General features: G+C 47.1%; 2 protein-coding genes across 15 annotated transcripts in view; one reads left to right on the top strand and one right to left on the bottom strand.

The window, feature by feature from the left end:
• The window catches only part of AKAP13 (A-kinase anchoring protein 13), a 246,566-nt gene extending 236,815 nt beyond the window's left edge, over positions 1-9,751 (top strand). For all 13 annotated transcript variants that reach the window (XM_083713029.1, XM_083713022.1, XM_083713023.1 and 10 more), the window contains 5 exons: positions 644-688; positions 1,270-1,320; positions 2,442-2,891; positions 3,767-4,067; positions 5,161-9,751. In XM_083713029.1, the coding sequence (XP_083569155.1) occupies positions 644-688; positions 1,270-1,320; positions 2,442-2,891; positions 3,767-4,067; positions 5,161-5,210 (897 nt within the window). In that variant the 3' untranslated portion in view covers positions 5,211-9,751. The remainder of the gene's footprint in view (positions 1-643; positions 689-1,269; positions 1,321-2,441; positions 2,892-3,766; positions 4,068-5,160) is intronic.
• The window catches only part of KLHL25 (kelch like family member 25), a 35,751-nt gene continuing 17,663 nt past the window's right edge, over positions 9,385-27,472 (bottom strand). The window contains exons 2-3 of one of the 2 annotated variants that reach the window (XR_014558035.1): positions 21,834-23,766; positions 9,385-14,168 (exon numbers count right to left, since the gene is read on the bottom strand). Coding sequence is in view for 1 of the 2 variants with exons in the window: in XM_083713155.1 (XP_083569281.1) it covers positions 21,980-23,749 (1,770 nt within the window). In the remaining variant the exon portion in view is untranslated. The remainder of the gene's footprint in view (positions 14,169-21,833; positions 23,767-27,472) is intronic. The other variant, XM_083713155.1, reaches the window with a different exon arrangement.

The raw sequence follows: 27,472 nt of genomic DNA, 5'->3' as shown, positions 1-27,472 counted from the left end.
CACATCACACCCATTTCAACCCTTTCCTTGATCCATCCTAGGAGGCAAACGCCACAGTCTCCCATGTAGTAGCCCACCCAGACAATTTCCTTGGGGCTCATTCTGGCTCATTCAGCAGCGCCTTGTTTTTCCTCCTGAAAAACATGAACTTTGAGGCCTGATATTTAAACAAAAAATAATAATAATAAATAATCACCGTTCTGGAAAATTAAAACCCCTTCACATAAAGCCTTGTTTTTAATTATTTTATTTTATTTTGTTCACACTGACTGGCAGAGAGGGTCCTTCCAGCCCTACCTTGAAGTTGAGCGTGGGACATTCTGCATGCAAGGCAAATGCTCTACCTCTGAGCTGCAGCCTTGTCTCCCCTTTCTAAAGATTTTGATGCAAAATGGACTAAACACCCGATGCGAGGCATGGGCAGGCAACCTGTGGGTCTCCAGATTTTGTTGGATTTCATTTCCCCACAGCTGCAGGCACCATGGCCAATGTGTCAGGGATGATGGGAGTTGTAGTCCATCCATAAGTGGAGGGTCACAGGTTGTCTCCTCCTGGGGATCAGTGTTGCTGCCTGAGGCTGACTTTCATCCTTGCTATCTTTCCTCTGCCTTGTTCTCATTAAGACTGTCTGATCTCTTCCCAGGGAGGAACAGCTAACTTGATGTTTGTGCTGAAAAGGAACAATGAGGTAAACATTCCTGTTCTCACTTGGCCTTCTTTGCTGAGGAACACAGCTAAAGGAACCTGGTCTCTGCTTTTCAGGATCACGGTTTCCAAAGCAGCATGCAACACAATTAAAAACAACCAAAACGTTTTAAACCAGCAAGGAAATAGCACAAAAACTCGATATTCAAAGAATATGGGTGCTTCCAGATGAGGGTCTAATCTGCAGATGGGTTGCTGCAAGAAGACTTTAAAATAAATAAAAAATAGCAGATTTCCCCTGGAAAGGATATCCATACTAAGTTTGTGGAAGGGGCAGGATACGGGCTTGCATTTTGATGCCAAACACATTGTGTGGACACTGCAAAACAATTTTGCATGCATGAGGAGCACCAATCTCACAATGAACACCAGTCCAGAACACTCTCTGTTGTGTCGCATGCTTGATCAGTGCTACAGAGGCCCACTTGAGGTTTGCTAATGGTTGATCAATAGAGTGTGCTCTCTCTTCTGCTCCTCTTGGGCTAAAACACTGCAGCAGATCAGTGTCGCCAGTAACTGAATAAGCAGCTGACAGCAGCTTATTTCTTTTTTTCCCTCCTGCAGCAAGTTCTCCAGAGCATCACTCACCTCCACAGCTTGCTAGGCATGTTGCAGGTAAGTAAGTCCCAGGAGGAGGGGGTGGGGAGGAATACTGCCATTGGCCATTGGCCATTGGCCAAGGGCTCTTTGCCATGTGGATTCTCTGCTTGCACAATGCACCATGTAATATTGGCTTAAAGTCTTCGCAAGCCATATCAGAAGGGTTGGGGTGCTTGGGCTTAAACTAAGCTTCCCTCTGCTGGTGTACTTGCTGGCAGGATGTTGGGGGAGCCCTCAGTTCTAGCAAGGGGTCCAGTGAAATAAAGGGTCTCTCCCAGAAGCAGAGATGATTATGTGCAAGGGAAGAGCATGGCACTGGTGTTGTCAGGGTACAATGCCTCTCAAGCCAGCCCTGTTGCGTGGAGAGGTCCGACACAGAGGGAGCTGCCTCATACCCACTCGGGCCATGGGCACAACTAGCTCTGTCTTGTCTACACCACGAGTAGGAGACCTTTTCCAAGCTGAGGGGCACCTTCCCTTGTTGGCAGCCTTCTGGGAGCCACATGATAATAGGGCCAAACTGGGCATGGCCAGAAACACACCACTCTTAGTCTCCATCCAGGCAAATAAGAGGTATTATCACAGTTCAAGGACACATTGCAGCCAGGCAAGAACACTAGAGGAGGGTGCAGGGCGGGACCAGAGGACAACATGGTACAGTGGTGCCTTGGGTTAAGAACTTAATTCGTTCTGGAGGTCTGTTCTTAACCTGAAACTGAAGCACCACTTTAGCTAATGGGGCCTCCTGCTACCACTGCGCCGCCGGAGTACGATTTCTGTTCTCATCCTGAAGCAAAGTTCTTAACCTGAGATACTATTTCTGGGTTAGCGGAGTCTGTAACCTGAAGCGTATGTAACCCGAGGTACCACTGTATAGGGAAGTGACATGGCCTGAGTAGAACCCCAAGTTCAGATATAGAAGTCTAGAGAGCCACATATGGGCTCAGGTTCCCCATCTCTTTTCTACAACACCTGGTGGTGGCAATCCAAGGAAAGGAGTCTCTTCCTGTCCTTTCAGAGAAGCGTCTCTCCGGGCCCTTCCTGGAGAGAGCAGAGGTTGAACTGGAGAGCAGGGCGTCTCCTGCATGCAAAGCCCCAAGCCCCAGCCTTCCCTAAGCCTTCCCTCCCTTCCACAGGCTGTTGTCGTGCAGCAGGACACCTACATTGAGGACCAGAAGCTTCTCCTGACGGAGAGGGCCCTGACCCGCAGCTCCCTGCGCCCCAACTCCCTGATCGAGCAGGAGAAGCAGCGCAGCCTGGAGAAGCAGCGGCAGGAGCTGGCCAACCTGCAGAAGCAGCAGGCCCAGCACCAGGAGGAGAAGCGGAAGAGGGAGCGGGAGTGGGAGGCCCGTGAGAAGGAGGTGGCGGAGCGGGAGGCCCGGCTGGCCCAGCGGGAGGAGCAGCTCCAGAAGGGGCACCACAGCCTGGAGAAGGAGCAGGAGGAGCTGCAGCAGAAGAAGGCCACCTACCAGCTTGATCTGGAGCACCTCCGCGCAGCCCAGAAGCAGCTGGAGAAGGAGAAGGAGCAGCTCAAGAGGGACATGGAGCAGATCTCCCAGCTGCGGGCAGAGCCCAACCACAGTCCAGTAAGTCACCTTCTCACTCTAGTATTTGGCAAAGGCAGGTGCGTATAGGAAGCCACCTTGTACTGAGTCCAATCCCACTGGCCCACATGAGAAGACTTGAGCCTTTTCTGAAACCAGACCCACCTTCTAACAGGAGACCCGTTTTGGTTCTTTTAAAAAAAACTTTGTATATGTATGGCTGTAGGGCTGCAGCTGTGACCCATCTTAGACCCAGTGCTGGGTCCTTACTTACCAGTTGAAGCCCAGTGGGGCAGCTCTCCAGGGTTTCGGGGTAGGAGATTTCGCCAGCCCTACTTGAGAAAGCAAAGCTTTTCTCCCTCTCACTTAACACTAGATTCTGGGAGCATCCAAGGAAGCTGATTGAAGGCTTCAGAGCAGATGAAAGAAAGCATCTCTTCGCACCGTGCATATTAAGCAGTGAATCTCACTCGCACTCGAGACAGTGATGGCCACCAAGTTGGATGACTTGGAAAGAGAATTAGACAAATTCATGGGGGAGAAGGGCTATCAGTTGCTGCTAGACGAGATGGCAGTGCTGTGCCTTCGCAGCTAGAGGTAGTCATGCCTCTGAATATCAATTGCTGGAAACAGCAGGAGAGAAGGGTGTTCGTGTGCTTGGGCCCTGCTTAGTTTCCCACAGGCCATCTTGTGATCTCTTCCTAGTGGAAAATTGTTGCGGAACAGATTGCGCAGCCAAACCCCCTCAGACTGCTCATTGCAAAACAGTGTCACACTGGCTTAAAACATCCAGTAGGCAGCCTTTTATTTTCATGGCGGGGAGGGATTGCTCCTATCCATGTGATGCCTGGACTGCTGGTGCCGCCGCCACCACACCTGTTTCACTTCTACCACTTGTTTTGCCTCCTGTCTTGCAGCTTTCCAACCAGCACGGCAAGATGAGCAGGACACCTTCCCTTCCCGTGCCCGACGACTCGTCTTCCAGGCAACAGGGCCATTTGGAGAAAGAACTGTCTGCGTCACCCAAAAGGAACAGCCTCACAAGGACGCACAAGGAGAAAGGCGCTTTCCACCTGCTTGGCACGACGACGTCGAGCCAAGCCAACAAGGCAGCTGACGGACAGGGTCAGGTGCAGAACCGCCTCTTTGGCTTGGCCAAGCCAAAGGAGAAGAAGGAGAAGAAGAAGAAGGGCAAAGGGCACCGTTCTCAGCCAGCCGGTAAGAAAAGGGCTCTTTCTACTTGCTAAGATGTCTTCATGTCTCTTGGAGCCAAGGGAGTTAAGACACATGAGACCTCCTTCCACCAGCTTATCTGCAGTGTTTGCTGCCGCCCATTGAGACAGATAGGGCAGAAGGCTGGGAGGCCCAACAGGAGGTGGTGCCAGAGCCAATTAATTCTAGCTTTGTCCCCATCTTCCTCTTCCCTGCTAAGTTATACAAGGGCAACACTGAGACTTGAGGAGGAGGAAGCAAACAGCCATAGTTACCCCCTGAGCTGATTGTAAGAAAGAAGGCAGACAAGTGGGGCGCTGGCTCTGGGCAGACTGAGGTTAGTGGGGCAGCGCCCCATTTGCCATAATGGACCAGCCCTCACACCTGGAAAGGAAGCAACTATGTGGAGCAGGGAAGGAAGAGGCAGCAGCAGGCAAGCCCTGTTTGGACACTTAGAAGAAATAAGAAGTGGGGAAGGGGAAGAGTTGCCTTTTAAACGATGCAGGCTATCTTCTCCAGGGTCCACTGGCGGAGGAAGAGGAGTGCGGGGTGGAGCGCACCGCCCCCGGCAGAGTGATCCCGGCAGGGTGCCATTGTAGCTGCCGCCCCCCCCCCCGCGCTGGGCGCCCCGCCCCCGCAGGCAGCGTGCCCCGCCCCCAGGATGCATGCCGCCCCGCCTGCTCTCCGCCCCCCCGGTGCCGGAGCATGAAGCTCCGCCACTGCCAGAGTCATCTGATTCTCAGGGCCAGGATTTGGGTGCACCATGCCTGATGTGAACTGCTTGCAGTTCTTTCCTCTGGTGCGGACAGGAGAGAATTGGTTCCTCTGTAGCTCCTGACGTGCCTTGGAAAGGGAATCAGAAACCTGCCGCTACAACAGCCTGTCACTACTGCCTGCTTTCCTTGTTGCCCAGGGAAAGATTCGTTGTGATACCCAGTGGTGGGGTTGAAAGCAGATCAGGAGCACCTTCAAGGTTGCATTTGGAATATTTAATTTGGGCATTAAGGTCTTCACAGCTATGAGCAGGGAGAGCAGGAAATACGCGCCCCTTCTGCATGGTCCTGATGTCATTTGCTTGTGATTTCCTTCCCTTGTCCAGAGGCTCAGTCGCCAGAAGCGGCACCGGAGGGCGAGGAAATCTTCTGCTGACCCCACTGTTCCACCTCCTGCAAGGATGAGGCTGCCCCGTGCTGTGCCCTGCAGAGCGCTCCCCAGCACAGGGCAGATGCAGCAGTGGCTCTTGTCTGCCTTGAACTGAATTGTCCTTGCAGCGCAAACCCACCTGCGTGCCTACAATTTGCAGCCTGCTCCCAACTGCTGGCTCTGCCCGTGTCCTGGATCCATGACCTTTTAAAAGGCAGCAGGGGAGGCAAAAGCTTCGGACTCTGGGTGTGGCCAGACTGGGCGGGCTTGGTTTTGGCTGCACGTGTCTCTCTGAAAGGAAAAGAAAGGAAAGGAAAAGCATCCATTCTGTGTGCAATGCTGGCTGTTAAGAGACACTCCCTGCTTCTGTTTTCATCTCCAAAGATTTGGAAAAAAGTGCATCCTGGGTGGCAGCTTGGCTGATCTTCTATTGGGGAAGTCCACCAAAAACCATCGCCCTCTATAGCAAAAGCATGGGGCTCTTTAATGCAATGTTTTTCTACATTGCCATATATATAGATAGTACTGTATATATACTTATATATAAATATAAATATAGAAAATGTAGCTGTATATCCGTTGGGGTATGCTTTAATTCTGTACAGAAAAAGCTGGCTGAGCTTAGCTCTTCCCTAAAGGTTTAGCTGAAACTGTTCAGGGACTGTGTTGATATTAAATATCTCTTTACTTGTTGGCACTCTGTTCTAGTGCTTCTGTCACTGGCAAAAACACCTTCTCCCCCAAAATATCCATCTGTGTGTTGGGGAATGGACTCAAGGCCACGTAGCGGCAAATTGGCCAACTCAATTAGGAAGGTGGCATCCCATTAGAGAGGCTCTGAGGACCTGTTTGCACACAGAGTAAGTTGTGCCGCAGGATCCACACACGGGTGCATTGTGGGAATATTGGAGGCACTTGGCTGGTTCACAGTTCCAGGGACAGTGTCAGGGATCTTCTGCTTGATAGAAGCAAAAGTGTAAGAATGGATTTGAGCTGGCTAAGGCTACCAAGTCGGAATGAAATATGAACGGGCAATCTTTGAAAATTGAGAGAGATAGAGTGTATGTTTTAGGAACAGGGAAGGGGAATCTGTGGCTCTTGAGAAGTTGCTGGACTCTAGTTCCCATCATCCCTGACTGCTGGCCATGCTGGCTAAGGCTGATGGGAGCTGTAGTCCAACAACTTCTTAAGAGCCACATGCTCCCCATCCCTTCTTCAGAAGCCACTTCAGGAAGTCCCTTTTGAAATGAGCACAAGGGAAGGCCTGACTCCCTGGCCCAAGAACACCTCCTTTCCCAGAATGCAGCTCTCCCATCTCAGCCTTCAGTATTAATAGTAGTTTCAACTAGAAAGCCACTAATTCACCATAGAGATCACTGACTGCTTTTGCCCAAGAGATGGTTAGAGGCAAAAACCAACAGCAGCCCAAATTCTTATTTCTCTTCCCTTGGCTTTCTGCTTTCTGCTTTTCTCCAAATTTGCTGGTTCATCTCTTTGCTAGAAGTGCTACCTTCATAGCCATTTTGAAGGGTGTTCAACTGGCGGCAACTTGGGTGGGAAATGAGCCATATAAGCAGAAGTGCAATGGCCTTTCATTTTCATGCATAGCGGAGTCCACTGTAGCTTCTGAACATTCCTCATCTGGTAAGGGGAACTTGGCGGGTGAGCGAATTCTGTGGCCTTCCAATTGCAGTAGGACTCCAACTCCCATCAGCCCCCTGCCTGCACAGCCAAATGGTATGGAATGATGGGAGTTGTAGTCAGACAACCGCTAGAGGGCCACAGTTTTGCCACCTTTAAGAATTGCAAAGTTCCAAATCTGGCATCACAGGTTGCGTCAGTGCAGACCATCATTTTGAGGTGGAAGAGATAAATAATGCTCCCCCCAACTGATAAAATGGTTCCTTATAACATATGAAAATACTTGGATTTGTTTCTCGGACTTAGCACCATGTGATATGGGTGAACCTTTGACAATTCCCTTTGCAACTTGAACCCCGTGGGTTGGGGGAATCCATTCATGGCAAGTTTCCCAGCTTTTAAATGATTGGGTGTCTCATCCTTTAGGAGGGTTTGGTGCATAGTTCTTCCTTCTTTTCTTTTTGGACTCGAGTTAATTCTTCTGGCCATGCACACTCCAGTGTTTAAGTCGCAGATTGAGCGTCCTTCACTCTGGCGGATACAAGCATAGTAAGTCAGGCCAGATCCAATGATTTCTTGACTATTTGGTGTTGCTCCACCAGTCACACTTAATGGGTGCACCTGCTGATTCCTGTACAGGTGATGCTTTATCAGGTTCAGAAATGCATCCTGTGAGATTGGTGCTTTCTGTATGGAATCTCAGAAAGCTGTTTTTCCTTCTGCAAAGCAAGCGGTGACCCTGAGTGGGTGAAGAGATTAAACTGCATCCTTCATTGCACTGGGAGCAAGAAGGCAGCAGGGCAGAGAGGGAAGCAGCCCCAGTGGAAAAAAATTTGGAGTTGGTTTGTGAAAGGACTTTCTCCCTAGCACCTTGTGCCAATGCAAAAAGAATTGTGGAACAAGCTGGCAAAGTAGTTCCTTATGTGGTGATGCCAAGGGAAGATGAAAGGTCCCCTGTTATGATATTTTTTTAATAATATAGACTCCCCAGAGATTACTCCTGTAGACTGGAGAAAAGGGCACAAATAGTGCTCTCTCTCTCTCTCTCGCCTTGCCTCTGCCCCGCCAAATCCCTGAAGCATTTTGAAAGCTTCCTTTTCCTACCACGTTTTCAAACTTATTTTTTAACGAAAGGTTTGCACTATTGTCCTGATGCCTTCTCCCTTTAGAGCGTCTCAGGATTTGTGTTGTGTTTCTTTTTCCATGCAAGAATCTTGCGCGGAAAAACAGAGAAAACTCTTTAACAAGCCTTCAGTGCTGCGACCGCGGCAGGTACGTCGGGTCTGTCTTGGCCAGCAACAGAGAACCTCCCTCAGCCTGGCTGAGTCCGAAAGCTCTCTAAGCAATTCACTCTCCAAAAGCACAGCAGGAGGCAGCTGTGGAGGTCTACTTTTTATTATTGTTGTGTTACTTTAATTATTTTGTTGTTGTTGTTGCTTGTTCTCTTGACTGCAAGCTGGGCTTGCCATAAAAATAAATAAATCTTTCTGTTTGTTTGAAAGAGATCTGGATTTAAAAAGAAGGAGAGAGAATCGTTTACTGAGCTGTTTTTGCTTTGAAGCTGGGCTTGTCAAGCCCAAAAGTGGGGTTTTTTTGCTTATGTAAATATTAATTCAGTCACCGATAAATTAAAAAAATAACCTGTAGAGCATTGAATGCAATTGACCACTGCTAGGGAACAACCTCTAAAACCCAGTGTCTCTTCGCCACTTTTCAGAGATGTAAAGGCAGATTGAAGGCAGATCACTTTCGGTGCTGCTAAATGAGTTTTTGCAGGCTGGGGTAACTTTTTTCCCCTTTAGCTGTTTGTCCAGAGGTGGCAGTGAGAGAAAATGAGCATGTATAAGTCACAGAAAGCAGAGCCTGCCCGGAACCAACTTCATTCCTCTCAAAAACTATTGTCTCCAACTTTATTTAATTACAGCAGACTAGCTGTTGTTGCTCAGCCTTCTGCCCTCCATCCCCTTCCCCGTCTGCGCTTTACAATCCAGTTTTCATCCATGCAAAGGACCACGATCCACAGTGTCTATATAGTTTCCCCTTTAGCAGTGCAGCTCAATTTTAAAGCTCAAGACGAATGGTTTAATCTAGTATTATTAATGCCCGTGGGTCATTGCATGGATGCTGAGAGGCACCAGAGGCTGGGAGCAAAATGGAATGCCATTTCATGTGGTAACATTTTAGAAAAAGAAAAGTTTCTAAAAGTCTGCTGCAATTGTTCCTTTTCTTCACACAGAGAGGAGCCCGGTGTTACATACATGTAAAAAAAAAAAAGGAGATGCATTTGTGTATTGAAATAAAATCTGTAGGTGTTCAAAGGTTCCTTCTATTCAATTATTCTCTGGTTCAGCTTTCCTCAATCTGGTTCCTTCCAGTGGGAGTTGTTGTGACCCAAACCATCTCAAGGCCACCAGGTTGGGGAAAGCTGAATTATATATGGTTAAAACAAAGGTATGATAATTCCTTTCTGACAGTGAATGAGTACATTTGCATACTTGCCAGAAAAATGTATTATAATGATGTTGTCCACGCATTTGGACTTTTTCTCTGCCACCCGCCCCACTATGTAGGCTTGTATAGGGGTACCTGTTTCATATTTCTGGTTGAAAGTAATGTTTAAAAAACACACTTTAAAAATAGAAACATACAACAATGAAGAGGGTAAAAAAAACCACCAACAACCTAAACTGCTATATGTTAATTTGTAATTATGTAAAAAGTAGGTTACTGATTGTAAAATTTTACAAAGCTCCCCCCCACCTTGTAATTTGCAAAAAAAGAAGAAAAAAATCAGATTTTTGTAATAGCTATTATTTATCTGCCTTCCTTATTAATTAACGAGAGCAATTTCTTGTAAAGTCGTTTCCCCCTCCCCTCTAAATAAATCTTGGTTTTAAGTCTGATGAGTTTCTGCCTGTGTGTGTTTGTTTATTCATATCAAATCAAACTGTGTTGAATGGAAATTTTCAAAGCCTTTCTTTTGAACGCCTGGATAAGATACTTCATTTTCTTCCCATGCAGCAAAGGAAGAGAGGAAGGAAAATGTATGTGCCCAGAGTGAGGGTGGTAAGGATGCCTTCATGAGGCTCTGGGTAAGGAAGAAATAAAGAACATAACAAGAGGCCTGCTGGATGAGGCCCAAATGCCCATCTAGACCAGAATCTTGTCTTCACCATGGCTAGGGGGCAGGCTGTCATTGGCAGCCATTTTGTGCTGGCATCTACAGCACCTTTATCAAAGAGTACGGTACAGGCACCTCATTTCTTCAACCAAAAATAAAAGCATTGCCTACAGGCCTCTGCTTGGGTGCTGTAGGGACAGGGGGCTGGATGAGATGGGCCTTGGGTGTGATGTAGTAGGGCTCTTCGTGAGTCCTTATGGACCACAACAACTCACCATGGGAAGAGTGCTTTAGGCCATAGGAAACTGCCTTAGGTTTATCAGTGCATCTGGTTCTGGACTGCGTCTGAATACCAGTCTCTGGGGATCACAAATGTGGGGTTTCTGCTCTTCTTGTTGGGTTTCCCAGAGGTTGGCTGCTGTGAGAATAGGCTGCTGGGCCTTTGATCTAAACCAGCAGGGCTTTCCTTATGCTGAGCTCTTGGCTCAGTTCCACTCTAATTCTTCACTCCTTTCCCTTGTACTGTGTGTGTGTGTGTGTGTGTGTGTGTGTGTGCGCGCGCGCGCGCGCGTAACCTGGGTTAACCCCTTGAGCTGGGTTTTGGAGGCCTCTTTTTGTCGATGGAAGGGAGCCAGTGGTGGAGCGCATCACCTTTGCCTGGGAGAGCCAAGGACACGAAGAATGCTGGCAGCGTGAAGACGGGATTAGTTCAAGCAGGCGGCTGTTGGAAATGACAGCTGCTTTGGTTGTGACCGTGCCACAAGTTGCTCAACTTGGGATTCACGTGGCTGTTTTGAGAGGCAGTCAGTCCCTAGCTTTGCTTCTTTTAATGGACCCTGATGAAAAGGAAAAGATGAGCGTGGACAACACCATTTTGTCCTCCGCTTTTCCGTGTAATTCTTACACAGCGTAGGACGTTCGCACTTTAGAAACCCAGTGCACAGAGCAAACCTTGAAATCGATGAATTTGCAGCCCTTATCCTCACTGCTGCCTGGTAATGAGCTGGCAAAATTGGAGACTAATAGGCTTGGGCTATGAATTTTCACTGCTGGTAATATTCATCTTTTTATTACGAATCTCACTTTCACTCTGTAACTAATGAGACGCATTTCATGTCCTGATTTGGGGCCTCCACGGTCAGTATTCTTGGTGTCGCATAACACGCCAGCACCCTTAACTAACTAGTTTCCAGGATTATTTGCCAGGCTGGGGGTGGGGGGTGGCAATGTCTATTGAAGTAGTCTCATTGTGTTTTCAGTGTACAGTGGTACCTCGGCTTAAGTACTTAATTCGTTCCGGAGGTCTGGTCTTAACCTGAAACTGTTCTTAACCTGAAGCACCACTTTAGCTAATGGGGCCTCCTGCTGCTACCGTGCCACCAGAGCCCGATTTCTGTTCTTATCCTGAAGCAAAGTTCTTAACCTAAAGCACTATTTCTGGGTTAGCGGAGTATGTAACCTGAAGCGTATGTAACCCGAGGTACCACTGTATGTTGCAAATGGGGCCTAGTACAGCAATGGCCACCTCACGCTTCTGTGCATCATGGGAGATAAATTTGAGCAGGCTGATCTGACAGGACGAGATGGCCATATTCTGCTACACTCATGTCCCAGGAACGATGCCAGAGATTGATCCCTCTTTTCAGTCAACTTGGATGCAGCGTCTTAACAGACGGGACTTGGGGCATGAGAAAGGGGTAAGCAGTTGACCCCGAAAGGCAGACAACCCATCATTGTTTACAAAATGCTCTTTGTTTTCAGCCTGGAGAATAAATCTGGGGCTGGGTATTAGCATGCAGCATTTCTTCCCCCCTCCCCAAAGCATTAACCAAAATGTCCTTCAGGCTGAACCTTATTATTCAGCTATCGCAAAGGCTCTTTTGTGCCCCCCTCCTACTTAATCCCTTAGCAACAGACTGTGGGGGGCTACTCTTGCTTTTGCCAATCGCCTCTGAATTGGATTTTTGGGCCAACACCAGTCTAAAGATTAAAGAGGAACAAATAACTTCTCATTCTTTTGTCCTTCAAAGTGATCCAGTAACACCCCTCTTCTCCCAACCTTCTCCCTGCCAGGGCCTTTCAAGGCAGAAGAGAAAAACTAGCTTTAAAAAACCCAAAACGTGAATCTGTTGTTTGTCTTTTGCAATGCACCCAAGTCTCCTTTTTGAATTGTTATTTTACCAGTGCAATTATCTGATTATGCATTTTAATTATGGATATTTGTAAACTGCTTAGGAGCCTATTTGAGCATTCAGTGACATATAAATAAATTTATTTATTTATCTTGTGTTTTGTACGATTATAGAAACAAAACAAAACCCCAAACATATAGGTGCTTGCTTAAATTCTTTGCAGAGGAATGTTAATCTTTGCATTCAGAATCTTGGAAATTAAATATGTTTGCATGTGTTTGAATTCCTTTGCATAATTTAAACTACCTCTTCAGATTTAAGCTGTTTCTTTTAAAAGAAGAATAATGTGTTTGTATAAAATAAATAATTACAAAGAGAGGAGTGCAGAAGTAGCTTCATAGAAGAGGAACAGAGAGGGGATCCAAGAGATCCAGGAATCTTAGGTGATATAAATGTCCCCCCCCCCACTCCCATCCCCATGTTGTCCTCACAACTTTGTAAGGAGGTGAAGCTGAGAGACGGCCCAGGCTATCCCAGTAAACTTCAGAGCCGAGTAGAGATTTGAACCCGGGTCCCTTTCCTACCCCATCCTATCCCAGCTACATGACACAGGCTCCCATCTTTGCGGCACAATAGTGGGACACTTGAGTGACATTTGTAGGGTGTACCAATGGCAAAATGGCTATTGTAGAGCAGGGGTAGGCAACCTAAGGCCCGGGGGCCGGATGCGGCCCAATCGCCTTCTCAATCCGGCCTGTAGATAGACCGGGAACTAGTGTGTTTTTACACGAGTAGAATGTGTGCTTTATTTTAAATGCATCTGTGGGTTATTTGTGGGGCATAGGAATTTGTTCATTATTATTTTTCAAAATATAGTCTGGCCCACCACATGGTCTGACGGTGGACTGGCCCATGGCTGGAAAAGTTTGCTGACCCCTGTTGTAGAGTGTGTGGCATAATATAAAATGGAAACCACACCTAAAGGAGCAGACCAGAGGACGAAAGGGTGCAGTCGTCCCATCAATAGGAAAAAGGAGCTACCACTACGCTCACTCACAGAGAAGCTATTTGACCTCTACGGAAGAAAGGGCAGGTGCCCAATCCTGGCATCTGGTGAAATGTGGGCACATTTAATGCATGATAGGCTGAGTGCCGGTGCAAACAGGAACAGAGTAGGGGGAGCAAAATCATGAGCTGTGTATTTTTGAGGGCATATTTCATGGGTGCTGAAGGAGGTCCTAGCAGGGACAATGAGGTGTTGTGGGCACCAGGGGAAAGACCTCAAGGGCGCCCCTGTGCCCGCAGAGGTTGCCTATGTGCAAGGGCTTAACTCTAACCCTCCCAGGTTCTGCAGCAGGGCCTCAGTATTTGTCCCTCTTCCCACCCAACCTCGCTTTTGCCAGTGTTACATTGCTTCATTCAATTTTTGCGGCGGTGTTTTGCAGGCTGTACCATACCAGGGAACAGTGTGTTTGTAATTACTGCTTCACTAGCCCTGTCATTATCCCCACATCAGGTGTACTTCAAAAAGAAGCGGCCCCGTCCAAAGCAGACAGCTTCCCAAAGAGCTTTTATTAAAATTGTTGGAACTCCTGGGGAACCATCAAAGTAGTACAAAGGAAGACGTGCTTCTTTTTTCCAAAACGACTCAACGCAAATCTAGCCCTTGCAGAGGTGCCTGTGCTTCATTCATGTGGTGCAGCCGAGAGACGAGTTTCTGAAGTCCTCGAAAGGCTTCCTTTGTCTGAAGAAAGATACTGAGGCTTTTCAGTCCCTTCCCTTACTGGGCTCTCTTCCAAGCCCAGCCAATGCCAACATGGCACCCGTGTGGCGCTGGCAAAGCTGCCGCCATCGAAGGATGTCCACAGTGCGTTGCTCCCTTTACCTTTGAGCGAACCAAAATGATTTGCTCAGGCTCCCCATCAATCCATACTTCTTGGAGCAGCCTGACATCTGACATACTGAGGCAGCGAGAGGAATGAGCCCTGTGGAAGGCTGTTGACAGCAAAGCCAGTAGCCACTTGTGCAGATTCCAGTATCACTACTGACATACAAATTCAGTGTCGCTATCTGTGGGGAGAGAGGGAATAAAACATTAATATCCTGACCACACAACTACTTATGTGCTTCCTTGAGTCCAAAGTATCTGGAGGACACCCGGATGGGGGAGGCCTCATGTTTCCAGAAAGGCTTTTTGGACAATAAACTAAAGCTTGCAGGAACCACCTCAGAGAAATGGACTGCCCAATCCTCGTTCTCTCAGTCCGCCTCCCTGTCACCTACCAGCAATGGGACTATTTGCTTTCCTTCTCCCAGCTACCAGAGCTCATGTGTCAGCGCAGCAGCTGGCGATTTGAGCACCAGCAAATCGAGCTGCCCTTCGCGAAGCAAAATGGCACCAGTCCAGAGCTAGCCCTCCATCTTGTGTCCAGAGATTAGAACTGCATAGCAACTGAGTCCCGTCGCTAGGGTGGCACCTTATGTATCTCCAAAAGAAGTTGTCAGAAGACCACGGGGATTTGCATTAAATGTGCTCATTTTTTAGGCATGGACAAACCTTTGTAAATAATTACTATAATATAAATGGAAATGCCCATTTAAGGAGGACTCTGTCCAGGTGCCCTGTTGGCCAGCTCAGTCTACTTTTCAGGTGCAAACTCTGGATGTGCAACCTAAAGGCCCCTGCTGCCTTCCCTTCTTAGGGGTTGATTTGATGTTTTATTCTGTTTTTTCTGTTGGGAGCCTCCCAGAGTGGGGAAACCCAGCCGGATTGGGGGGGGGGGGTATAAATATTATTTCTCAGGGATTGGTGACCTGTGGCCCTCCAGACGTTGATGGACTCCAGCTCCCATCAGCCCCAGCCAGCAGGGTAAAAACATCTGGAAGACCACAAATTTCCCAACACTGTTTCAGAAGTTACTGTGAGGCCTAACTCCTTGTCACAGCGTTTAGATTTTCAGGACTATGTTGTTTCAGGACCTGTATTTTATGTTTTTGGTTACCGGAGCTTGCTAAGATTTTGATGACTGGACTCTTTGCAAGTGCTACTCTTTTTCTTGTTTTTAATTATACGTCTTGCTATTTTACATGTGTGTGTTGTGTCTGGGTTGTTTGCCGCCTTAAGCACAGGCAGAAGAGCTGAATGCAAGTCAAGTAAATTTTTTTTTTGCTAACAATGCCCCCCCTATCCATTTAGTTTGTTTAGTTCTAACAAACTAAAACTTCTCTTGTTCCAGTTGGCATAATTCCATTTTGCACATGCTCAGAGTCACTGGGCTGAGGGGGCCAGAATCTTTCAAATCAAAAAGCTGGCAACATGCCGTTGATATGAACTGTTTGAGTGACTTAGTAAGTTTGTGAAGGGTACTGAGAGTTGTGAGAAGACCCCTATTCCCTTCAAAGAAGTACAATTCAGAGTGTGGTTTAACAACCAATTCCTCTTCCTGGGGAACCCTGGGAATTGTAAAGTGTGAGGCGAATGGGGGGGGGTGCCTCCTAAGCACTCGCAGCACCCATGACAAACTACAGTTCCCAGGATTCTTTGAGGGAAACCATGACTATTTAAAGTGGAAGGATACTGCTTTAAATGCACCGTGCAGATGGGGTTGAATGCTGTATATTCTGTGGCTTCTGTGGGGGATTGCATGCCCCTAGTCCTCATCAGACCATTAGGAATTTATTTGGGGTTTTTTAATGCAAACTAATATATCTTCTCTCCTGCCAACCTAGCAGTTCGAAAGCACGTCAAAGTGCAAGTAGATAAATAGGTACTGCTCCGGCAGGAAGGTAAACGCCGTTTCCGTAATGGTCAGGGGTCCCTTTACCTTTATCTAATATATCTTCTGCATACCTGGAGAGTTCCCTGGCACATTCAGAAACCCCTACCCATGATGCTGGGCACAGGACCATCATGTTAGGAAGGAGTGGGGTTGCCTTTTTTCCCTTATTGCTGTGTAAGAGTGCTCTGTGCTGGTGTTTGTGTCGTACCTTATGATTTCAATCCAGGCTTGGCTAGAGCTTGGTTTGCACAACACCTTGTTTCCAAAAGGCAGCCACTCCCACCCAGCTTGGCTTGATAAACAGGCTCTGGAGACAACCATCTGCTCGGCAGAACCAGCCCATTTTCTGTAGCCAGTATTCTCCCACCCAGGTTACAGAGGACAATTCAGTTAATTCCTCCTTGCGAGGCAATGCACCTCAAGCCCAACAACGTGGATTCGCGGCAGCTGAGGAATGTTGAGGTGGCGATTGGCTGAACTGCTCTGATGTCAGAGGAGGACGGGGCTCTAGATTTTGTTAGCTGAACTGCTGTAAAACTAAAGGCCCTTTGGCTCTTTGTGGATGAGCTTGTGTAGAAGCTACCAAGGAGTAGAGCAGGTGAGGAAGGGTAGAAAAGGAGGAGTCTGGAAAAGGAAGAGGATGCAAGACAAAGGGAGCCTAAAATGGATGGAAAGGGAGAGGAAATCTGGAATGCCGAGAGCTGTCAGTCACACATGTTGAAGTCCCTGGCACAGCCAAAGAACTGAGTAACACAAAATCCTCCTCCATCTAGGTGAGGACTGCTGGAGGCTCTCAATGGGTACTAGTTGGGGAAGGGCTATAGCTCAGTGGTAGAGCTTCTGCTTTGCATGCACAAGGTCCCAGGTTCAATCCCCAGCATCTCCAGGTAAGACTGGGAATGTTCCCGGCCTGAAACTCTGGAGAGTTTCCTCTGTCAGATGCAGTATGCTTTGGCAAACCAGTATACCTGAAGGAGCATCTCCACCCCCATCGTTCAGCCCAGACACTGAGGTCCAATGCCAAGGGCCTTCTGGTGGCTCCCTCCCTGTGAGGAGCAAAGTTACAGGGAACCAGGCAGAGGGCCTTCTTGGTAGTGGCACCCACCCTGTGGAATGCCCTCCCTTCAGATGGCAAGGAAATAAACAACTATCTGACTTTTAGAAGACATCTAAAGGCAGCGCTTTTCAGGGAAGTTTTTAATGTTTGATGAATTATTGTATTTTAATATTTTGCTGGAAGCCGCCCAGAGTGGCTGAGGAAACCCAGACAGATGGGTGGGGTATAAATTATCATCATCACTGGCAGAATCCGAGACCAGGAAGAAGAGTCGGTGGAGGAAGATTGGAAGAAATTTAAAGACTATCTACAGAAACATTGTAAAATTAATGAATGTTAGAAGGATGTTGGAATGAAGTTATGTGGTTTTAGCAGAAATGTTATAAAGGTTTAGGAAAAAACAGACTGTTAATTGGTGAAAGGAGGGAAAGTAAAGTTACATTATATTAAGATAAATTACAGGACAAAAATTGGAAAAGATGGAAAGGATTTGCTGAAATAGTTAACCGAACTAGAATACAAAAAAGGGAGGTGTGAGGAGGTCAAGGAAACAAGCAAATGAAAGATAAGTTATGGGAAGATTTGCTGTGTTTTTTAATGGATTTTATTTTTCTGTTTTCTTCTTTTTCTTTCTTTCTTTTTTTGTGATGTGTTGTTTTGTTTTTGTTTAATATGGTGTTTTTACTTTTTCTTTTTGTAACCTTTAAAACTTTAATAAATATTATTTAATAAATAAATAAATTATCATCATCATCACCATCATTATTTTATTATTATAATTGCTGGAAACCACAAGTGGTCAGAGTCCTGCTTGCAGGCTTCCCATAAGCATCTTGCTGGCCACTGTGAGAACAGGATGTTGGGCTTGGTGAACCTTTGGTTTGATCCAGCTGGGCTTCTCATGCAGGGAATGGAATCAGATAGGACACAAGTTGGTACATTAAGCAGGTTGCTTGCTTTTACAGCCCCAGAGGAGAAAAACAAGATTTCTACAAATGGAGGGAGGGAGGAAGCAGGTCAGTTGTGTGGTTGGATCTTGCGCAGATCCAAATGCAGAAATGTGCCAAATGAACTGGAAATGCCAGAGTACCTCACTTGCCAAACAGTCAGCTTCTTGCAGAGTTTCGCGGCTGGCAGCTTTTCATAGCAGATGAGTCACGGGGAGCCGTCTATAATTAATTACTCGTGGTGTTTGAACTCCCTGAGGCCCATAGGTTGCTTAACTGTAAATGGGTTGATTGGCAAAGGAGCCAGAAGTTCAGCACCACATCCTCACTCTTCTTCCAAGCTAGGCCAACAAAATCGTACTAGTTTGGCAACTGGAATTCGAAACCAACCTTTGCTAACCTGGTGCCTTCCAGATATTTTAGCCTGCAATGCCCATCTGCTCCTACCGACTGGAATTGTGGTCACCTGCAAAACATGTGGAGGGCACCAGGTTGGGGAATGCTTGTTTAGGCTGTGGTTTTTACATGGCAAAACAAGCAAAAAGGAGAGTTTTATTGTAATAATAATAATAATAATAATAATAATAATAATAATAATAATAATTTATACCCTGCCCATCTGGCTGAGTTTCCCCAGCCACTCTGGGCGGTTTCCAATCGAGTGTTAAAAACAATACAGCATTAAATATATGTACAGTGGTACCTCGGGTTACATACGCTTCAGGTTACAGACTCCGCTAACCCAGAAATAGTGCTCCAGGTTAAGAACTTTGCTTCAGGATGAGAACAGAAATCGTGCTCCTGCGGCACGGCAGCAGCAGGAGGCCCCATTAGCTAAAGTGGTGCTTCAGGTTAAGAACAGTTTCAGGTTAAGAACGGACCTCCAGAATGAATTAAGTATTTAACCCGAGGTACCACTGTAAATGGAAGAGGTTGGAGGTAATCATGTGAGCATCGAGGACAGCAGTGGGATGGTGAGTCAATATAACCTGAAATCCATTTTTATGGAGCACTAGCAGTCAGTTTACAGCACAGAAATCTAGGACATCGTGCTGTGTTTGGAAAGAATATCTGGGCTTTACTTTCACAATGTTAATCAGAGTTAATCCGCAGAATTACTGCCTGCGCAATAAATTAGTGTCACACGACGTTCTGGTCAGCAAACGAGAATTCATTCTGAAATATGATCTAATGCGATTAACACCAGGGGAAGGGCAATCCAGGTCACATTCCTCCTTTATAGCCAACATTATTACGTATATACATTACAGGGGCAATGGTTCAATTTGTCGATATCATCATAGATTATTCCACTCTCTTTTTGTTTTGTTTTAAATCACTTCTAAAGAAGAGAGAGGACAGGCTTCTGAATTGCTGATCCAATTCATGCAGCAGCTCTTGGAGGCCAGAAGGTATGGAGAAGTTGAATGGATGAATGCTTGCTGGTACTACAAGGAACTCAAGCCCTCAGGGAGCCAGTTTGTCAGGGAGAATGCCAGTTAAGGCAGAAGTTTGAAAACTCCAATCTGTTCCCCACCACAGCAGCAAGAACTTCCAGCAGGGAGCTTGCTGCTCATCTCTGGCTCAGATTTACAAACCTCCAAGTAAGAGCTTGAAAGGTTAGGACAACCTTCCCAGCCTGGTAATGTCCAGATGTTTTCAACTACAACTCCCATCAGCTACTGGCCACACTGGTCAGGTCTGATGAGAGTCGTAGTCTGAAAACAGGTAGAGTGTCCCTTTATTAAGAAGGTGTGATTTAAGAGTTGCATATCTTTTCACAACAATGTTTTGCTTTGAAATGGAGGCCCTCTCCTTTGCAAAAAAAAGGCAGAGGCATCCTATCTGACTCTGCCAATATCATTCCTGCCCCAGTACTAATTGCAGGGGACAAGCTCTGTTTGTGAAAACATACTGGACCCTTCCCATCTTGCTAGACTGCAACTCCATCATGGATGAACGCTGACTACACTCATTGGGGCTGATGGGAGTTGGTGTCAAGCAACATCTAAAGGGCCAAAGCTTTCCCCATCACTGACGTTAAAGGTATGTGTGTGCGTGTATATACATGTAAACGGTAAAGAAACAGAAGTGCATATTTCAGCAAACACTTCATCACTGTTTTTCCAGCTGTTTCAACTTTGATTTTTCACTGCTCTTTGGCACAATTTTTGCTGCTAATCTGCATTGGGGACACAACAGTTTTGCTTATAAAAAGCCCAAGAACCTATTTGTCAGCAGAGGTAGCCTGAAATCCCCAGTAAAATCTGGCCCAAACATTTAAGGTGTAAAACTATGTCATTCTCAACCCTTTAAGGGCAGAGTATCCCCTTGAAGGTGGTTTGAAAACCTTGGTATTTTGCTGTTCAGGAGGCTTCCCATTCTGGGACCTGATGTTATTGAGGGCAAGTGCAGGGGCAGAAGGAAAGGATAATTACAAACTAATATGTATTGGTATGTGAGAGCATTTTGTGACAACTTATACCCAGCTGAAACAGCTTTCCTGGTGGAAACCTCTCTCTGCTAAGAATGGCGAAAGCTTGGGCCTTTTTCTTCTGGAGAAGAAAACCACCAGCCATTATCCTCAGCACTGACTGCTGCTGATACAAGCATCCTGGCCCTTCACTACGTGGGACGCAGCTGCATGGCAGGCCCATAAAATTAATCTCTGGTGAGAAAGCAGCTCTTAAGGGGAAGCCCTGTAACCCAAGCTGGAGAAAAGATGGACTCCTCAATGCATTCTGCAGCAGTATTTAATAGCTAAGCGGCAGTTAATTAGATGCTGAAGTGGCTGTGTCAGCTATCAGGCAGTGCTGCGTGGAGGGGAGGGAGTGGGAAGGGGCAGCAGCAATGGGGTGTGAACGGACTGGAGGCTGGAACTGGGGGAAACACAGGTCAGTCCCATAGCAGCAGCAAGCAGCTGCTTCATGGCAGAGAAGACCTCTTCTTTCTGTGTTAGAACCCCAAAGAGGACAGCAAGCTTAACCAGGCCTTCTCAAGCTCGTTGATGTGGTTGGTTCATATGGGGAAAGACAGTCCTTGATGGAAGGCAGTTCTGGTCTATTTAAGGCTTTGTAAGTCAAAACGAGCACTTTGAATTGGGCCAGTGGCGTAGCGTGGGTTGTCAGCACCCGGGGCAAGGCAAGTAATTTGCGCCCCCTAACCCGTGGATTTTAGTAGGGGCAGAGAGCTGCGAGTGCGAGCGCCCCCCCAGATGTTGCGCCCGGTCCCCCCTGCACCCCCCACGCTACGCCACTGAATTGGGCCCAGGCACCAATTGGCAGCCAGTGCAGCTGGGCCAGGACTGGTGTCCTGTGCTCAAAACATCTTGCCTCGGTGAGTAACCCGGCTGCTGAATTCTGAACCGGCTGAAGTTTATGAACCATCTTCAGTGGCAGCCTAACATGCAATGTGTTGCAGTAATCTGGGAAAGAAACCGTGTTTTGAACGCGTTATAAACATGTAACACTAGACGGTACTGGAGGGTAAAAAAAAAAATCTACACAATTTTCCATAGCGTTTTTCTTTTCTTTTGTTATAACGATTTAATTTCTGACTTATTTATAGCGGGGTTTTCCCCTGTGTGTGGAATCACCTCACCCCTAGATGTTACCAGATGACAGAAACTAGGCTATCCCTGTTCAGATAGGCAGGGGTGCAGCTGGGCTACCAGCCGAAACTGATGGAAAGGGCTCTGTGCCACTGAGCCTCAAGCCACAGCAAATAAGTGTAACCCCCTCAAGAACTGGCAATCACCAGGGCATTTTTATTTCTGCTTGGAATGCTTTCAGCACAGTTCCCATCCACCCCACAAAAAAGTCTCTAGTTGTTGCTTTTATAAACTCACCCTAGAAAAGTTGAAGGCATGTATAATTTTTCTTAAAACAAAACTCAAATAAATAAATAAATGTTTTTCATGGTACCAGAGCAAAGACGCCATCAAAATACACACCTTTGCAGGATTGTCACATCTTTTATATTTGTTAAGCTTCTGGGGTTCCTGTTTAGAAGTCCATGCAAAAGAGGCATCAGCAGAAACTTCCGTTAAGATACCTTACCTCCTCAAGCTCCTCAGTTCTCTCCTGCAGACTGTGTGCCTCAAGCCGGTAAGTGTTTCCAAGTGCTAACAAATGCTGTTGGGATGAGAGAGTAAGGCACAGTGGTAATGCAGTTCCAGGTGTCTGAGGTCGGGTCGTAACAATCCAGCGTCTTGCACCTCTGGGTCCCAAAGTAGCCACCCACCACATAAAGCTTGTTCCCAGAGGCCAAAGCGTGGCAGGACATCCGCTTGGCCGTCATGTCCCCAATCCGCGTCCACTGGTCCGTTTCGCAGTCAAAGCGGTAGGCGGAGGCCGCCGTGTACTCCGTGTCTCCACCCATGATAAAGATCTGGCTACCCAGGACGGCGCCAGCCGTGTAGCGCCAGGGCTGGGGGCACTGGGCTTTGATGGTCCACCGGTTCTCCACCGGGTCGTAGCACTGGACTTTGGACACCATGTCGCGGTGGATGCTGGTCCCACCAAAGACATAGAGCTTCAGCCTCGCGCTGACGACGGCCGCGTTGCTGACGCCGTCCCTCAGAGGGGCCACCATGGTCCATTTGTTGGCGAGAGGGTCGTACTTCTCCACCTGCTTCAGTGAAACGGAAGGAGAAGCTGGGAAAACCCCGGCCACCGCGGTGTGTCCACCGACGACATAGAGGCAGTTTTCCAGTTCGGCTGACCCATGTCCAAACCGAGCGATAAGCATTGGGGCAGCTTTGGACCACTCCTCGTTCACTGTGTCGTAGACCCAGACATCCTTGGAGACCCCGTTTTCGGAGCCCCTGCCTCCAGTGATGTAGACTTTGCAGCCAATGGCACAGGCACTGAACTCTTTTCGAGGGCTGGGGAGGTCGGCTTTGGGGATGATCTCTTTCGCCTTGTGGTCTACTTGGTAAACCTTGTCACACATAAACGTCTGGCCCCCTAAGATGAGCAAAGTGTGCCCAGCCTTCCGAGGCCTGGCACAGGGGCTGGTGACCACCCCATCATTCTGCAAGATCTTCTTTTTGCACCAAAGAGCTTCATCCATGATTTGCTTGTTCTGGTCTTCTGCCGTGATCAGCTCCTCGTAGGTCATGGCTTCCTTCAGGCACTCGGAAGGCAGCAAGGCCAGTCGCACGTTCTTCAACATCTCCGGGAGGAAAGACTTCCTCTTGTCCAAGTCATGCTTCACCCACTGCATGACTGCCTTGAAGACCTTCTCCTCATCCTCAATTTCCAGCTCATCACTGGAAATCAAGTCCAGCAGGGTGTCCTTGGAGAGGTTATTGAAATCTTCGTTTCTGTGGACTGTCTCAAAGTTGACCAAGCACATCCTCCAAGAAAGCTCATAGAGCCTCTTGCACTGGTGAGCATCTGAAAGGACCATCATGCCCAGACAGTTGGAAGGGTGCAGGTTCTTCTCAAGGAACTCGGCAGCTGCATCCCTGATGTCCTGGAACTGCAACATGTCCCCGGCTTCCAGGAGGGACTCTGCATTCTCCTCGTTGATTATGATCTTGGAGGAGTAAGCATAGTCCAACAGCAGCTCCAACACCTCCGGGTGCAGGCTATCGTCAAAATTCACCTTGTCGCCCAAGCTCTCGCGAAGGCCGTTGCTAAACATGGCTTCGAAGTACCTGCTGGCAGCAGCAAGCACAGCCCGGTGGCATGGAAAGGACTTATTCCCGGCCCAGAGGGTGACGTCAGTGAACTTGCAGTGCTTCCTCATGGTGTTGAGGTGAGACAGGACACAGTCTGGATGGGAGGCTTTGTGGAACAGCAAGATGTTCATTGAGCCAGTGCTTGTTCGGGATTTGCGGTTTTCATGGACGCTGACTGACATGACTACTGGACTGCTATCTGTAAGAAAATGAACATAGAAATTCTGAGTTTCAGAGGAATGAACAGATTGGTACCTGCTGTTTTTCCTCACCTGAGATCAGCAATGCAGGCCCACCTCTACCAAAACCAAGAATCATGGAGCATGGGCTATCAAGACCTAATGTGGCAGAGTGCTTAGAAAGTTCAACTAACAGTAGGGAGACCCAGTTTCAAGCCCATCCTCAGCTGGAAAATTCAGCAGACAACGTTGTACTAGTCACAGTGTCTAGTCTGCCTCACAAGCTTGTTGTGAGGATAAAGTGGGGGGACGACGACGACGACACACATTTTGTACGTTACCAAGAGCCATTCAACTAAATGAGTCATAAACATGTATTGCATATTGTCCCAAACAGTTAAATGCAACGTTTTGTTTCCATGGAAGTATGCCTCCAGTTATGAGGTGCTGAGGTTGAGCACCTGGGAGAATGACTCAATCCATCTCCATCAGTAAAAAAAAATTAAAAAATTAAAAACTTGTCCAGTAGCAACTTAGAGACCAACTAAGTTTGTTCTGGGTATATGTTTTTTGTGTGCATGCACACTTCTTCAGATCCAACAGTGACATCAATGAAAAGCAGTTATCTACATCATGAATAAGAGCCGAATAAAAATCTGCATTGGGGTCTGCTGCCCCTGTGAATCCTGCCACCTGAGGCGGTTGCCTCATGGATAGGCCAGCCCTGGTTGGGGCCTTAAATCCACCTGAACTAGGAATAAGCTTGTCAGCTGGAAATCCAGCGCACCCTAAACTGCTTATCTCAGTAGATCTCGTCATGGGATTGCCCCCTTAGGCTAGTTATTTACTCTCCAAACTTCAATCCCCTCATCTGCAATATGGGGGATCACAATACTGACTTAAATTAACAGGGTTGCTGCAAAGATTCCAGTTAGGAAATGCTTGGAATACTTGAGTGTTTCAAATAAAGGTTTATTATCCATCATCCTTGCTATTAAATTCATTGTTATTTTTATCACTTTATTATATTCTTGATTTTAATTCTACTCCGATTTCCAGCAGTTAATAAATCAGAGACTGCACCCTTTTGACACGTGCTCTGCTCAGTTTTGCAATCCAAACACTGAAAAATCCTGTTAACATAATTTTCACAATTCTAACTGTACATGAACCGTGGGGTGTCAGGAGGGATTCATTTCGCAAGAAATCATTCTTTTTTTTCAAAACAAATATGAAAATAAATGAAAATTTCACACCATTCTCCCACTGGACATTGAAGAAAAATAAATCTATACTCTGCATGCAGACAGGCACTCATAAGCCTGGTCAAGGGAACAGTATATTCAGAGGAAAGGGCGCTGGGCTGTTCTTGGCTTAGCCTGGGTCATGCTGGCTTTGAGTGGAAGAAGAAATTAATGCAATTTCCAGGCAGGCTGTTTGGCTTCTTTATAAAATAGGTGGCTTATTAGCAGGGTGCAGAGATTTGAGCCTGTGTTTCTACACAGCCTCGTGCTCCCAATTCTGCCAGACTCATTTGCTTTGCAAAAAAACAGGTTTAAGCTCCCATCAGGGAACTGGATAGGCCTACCTGTCTACCAACTGGTTTAAAACAAACAAATAACTCCCAAAGCCGCCTGTCCAACTAGATGGTTATTTAGAGTGTTTTTGTATGGGTATGACAGCCTTCCATCTCTTGGCAAGCTACACCCATAGCATAACAATCTTCAGGCTAACACAACATGAGTTAATGGAACCCCATGAACAGCTGGCAAATTGACAGCTACATCTCTCAAAGCTACTCCACCGAAATTGTCCTCCATCTAGAAAGCAACCATAGTAAGGTTGCAAAGTTATTGCATTTTCACCTCACTCTATTAACAAACTGAAGGTGGTGCACACATGGAAATATAGGAAGCTGTATTCTGAATTAGACCATGAGTCCAGCTAGCTTAGTAGAGCCTACACTGACCTACAGCTGCTCTCCAGGAATTCAGGAAGGGAGACTTTCCCAGACCTACCTGGAGATGCTGGAGATTGAATGTGTGGCCCTCCACATGCAGGACAGACACTACCACAGAGCTATATATCCCTTCCCCAAAAGAAAATCCCCTCATATATACCCCATAATCCTTGCAACAACCTTGTGAGGTAGGGCAGGCTCAGAAATAGTGTCTGCCCCAAGGTCACCAGGGGTTTGCGTGTCATGGTCTTTGGCCAGAACAATAAACTTATGAACTAGGACAGATGAGGGATTGGAAGCTGGGTTTCTTCAATACTCCCAGTCACTATGTAACACAGGTTCAGCCTCTGAAAGCTCCACTTAAAATATTTCAGACAGCAAGGCTTGGAGAGATGTTTTTTAGTATACATCTTTTATTTTCTATTTTAGTATGCTTTAGTGACCTATGTGTAGAAAACCAGGGTACAAATAATACTTTCTAAGCAGGGACGCGAGTGGCGCTGTGGTCTAAACCACAGAGCCTAGGACTTGCCGATCAGAAGGTCGGCGGTTCGAATCCCCATGATGGGGTGAGCTCCTGTTGCTTGGTTCCTGCTCCTGCCAACCTAGCAGTTTGAAAGCATGTCAAAGTGAAAGTAGATAAATAGGTACCGCTGCAGCGGGAAGGTAAATGGCATTTTCGTGCGCTGCTCTGGTGTCGCCAGAAGCGGCTTAGTCATGCTGGCCACATGACCCGGAAAAACTGTCTGCAGACAAACATCGGCTCTCTTGGCCAATAAAGCTAGATGAGCACCGCAACCCCAGAGTCTGTCACGACTGGACCTAATGGTCAGGGGTCCCTTTACCTTTTTAAAAAATGTCTTTCTAAAGTGGTATAGTAGCGCTCATTGTCGGATTTACATATAAGCTAAACAAGGTATAGCTTAGGGCCCCAAAAAATATTAAAGGGGAAAAAACTGGATGTACATTTCCAAAATATAAGATAAGAAACAAATAAAATAAAACCTATATACAGCAACAGTGTTTTGTGTTGTGTAGGCTCCTATGATGTACTGTAAGTAATGGGCCCTGCCTGCTAGCCTGCTCCCTAAAATATCACTGGTTTCAGTTCAACAATTACTTTGATAAAATACAGATTTTGTTACGTGCAAATTGCTTTAGATACCTATTACAGTGGTGCCTCGCAAGACGAAATTAATTCGTTCCACACGTTTTTTCTTCTTGCGAGTTTTTCATCTTGCGAAGCACGGTTTCCCATAGGAATGTATTGAAAATCAATCAATGCATTCCTATGGAAACCGCCTTCAGACCAGGTCCGGGGACAGTCTGTCCCCCGACCTCTTCTGAAGGCTGTGGGGGGGGGGGGGGGGACAAGGGCTTTTCTTCCCACCCCCAGCATTTTAAAAAACCCCGGGACAGCGGAGGACTTCTCCACTGTCCGGGGCGATTTTAAAATGCTGGCGGGCGGCAGCGAAGCCTTCCCGGGGGCGATTTAAAAGCCCTCGGGGAAGGCAGGAAGGGGGGACAAATACTTTTGCCCCCCGCCAGCCTTCAGAAGAGGTCCTGGATAGCGGGAAGCGCTTCCTTGCTATCCCGGACTGCTTTTAAAATGCTGGCGGTGGGGAGCAAAGCCTTTCGGCCCCCGCCGGCCTTCCTGGACCTCTTCTGAAGGCCGGAGGGGGGGAAAGGCTTTGCTCCCCACCGCCAGCATTTAAAAGAGGTCCCTGGAGATTTCCCTATGGGCTTTCTTCTTGCGAAGCAAGCCC

The sequence above is a fragment of the Podarcis gaigeae genome (genome assembly GCF_964106915.1).
Source record: "Podarcis gaigeae genome assembly, chromosome: 14".
Taxonomy (NCBI): Eukaryota; Metazoa; Chordata; class Lepidosauria; order Squamata; family Lacertidae; genus Podarcis; species Podarcis gaigeae.
Note: the sequence above shows the minus strand (reverse complement) of the source record. Positions and strands in the feature narration are given on the sequence as shown.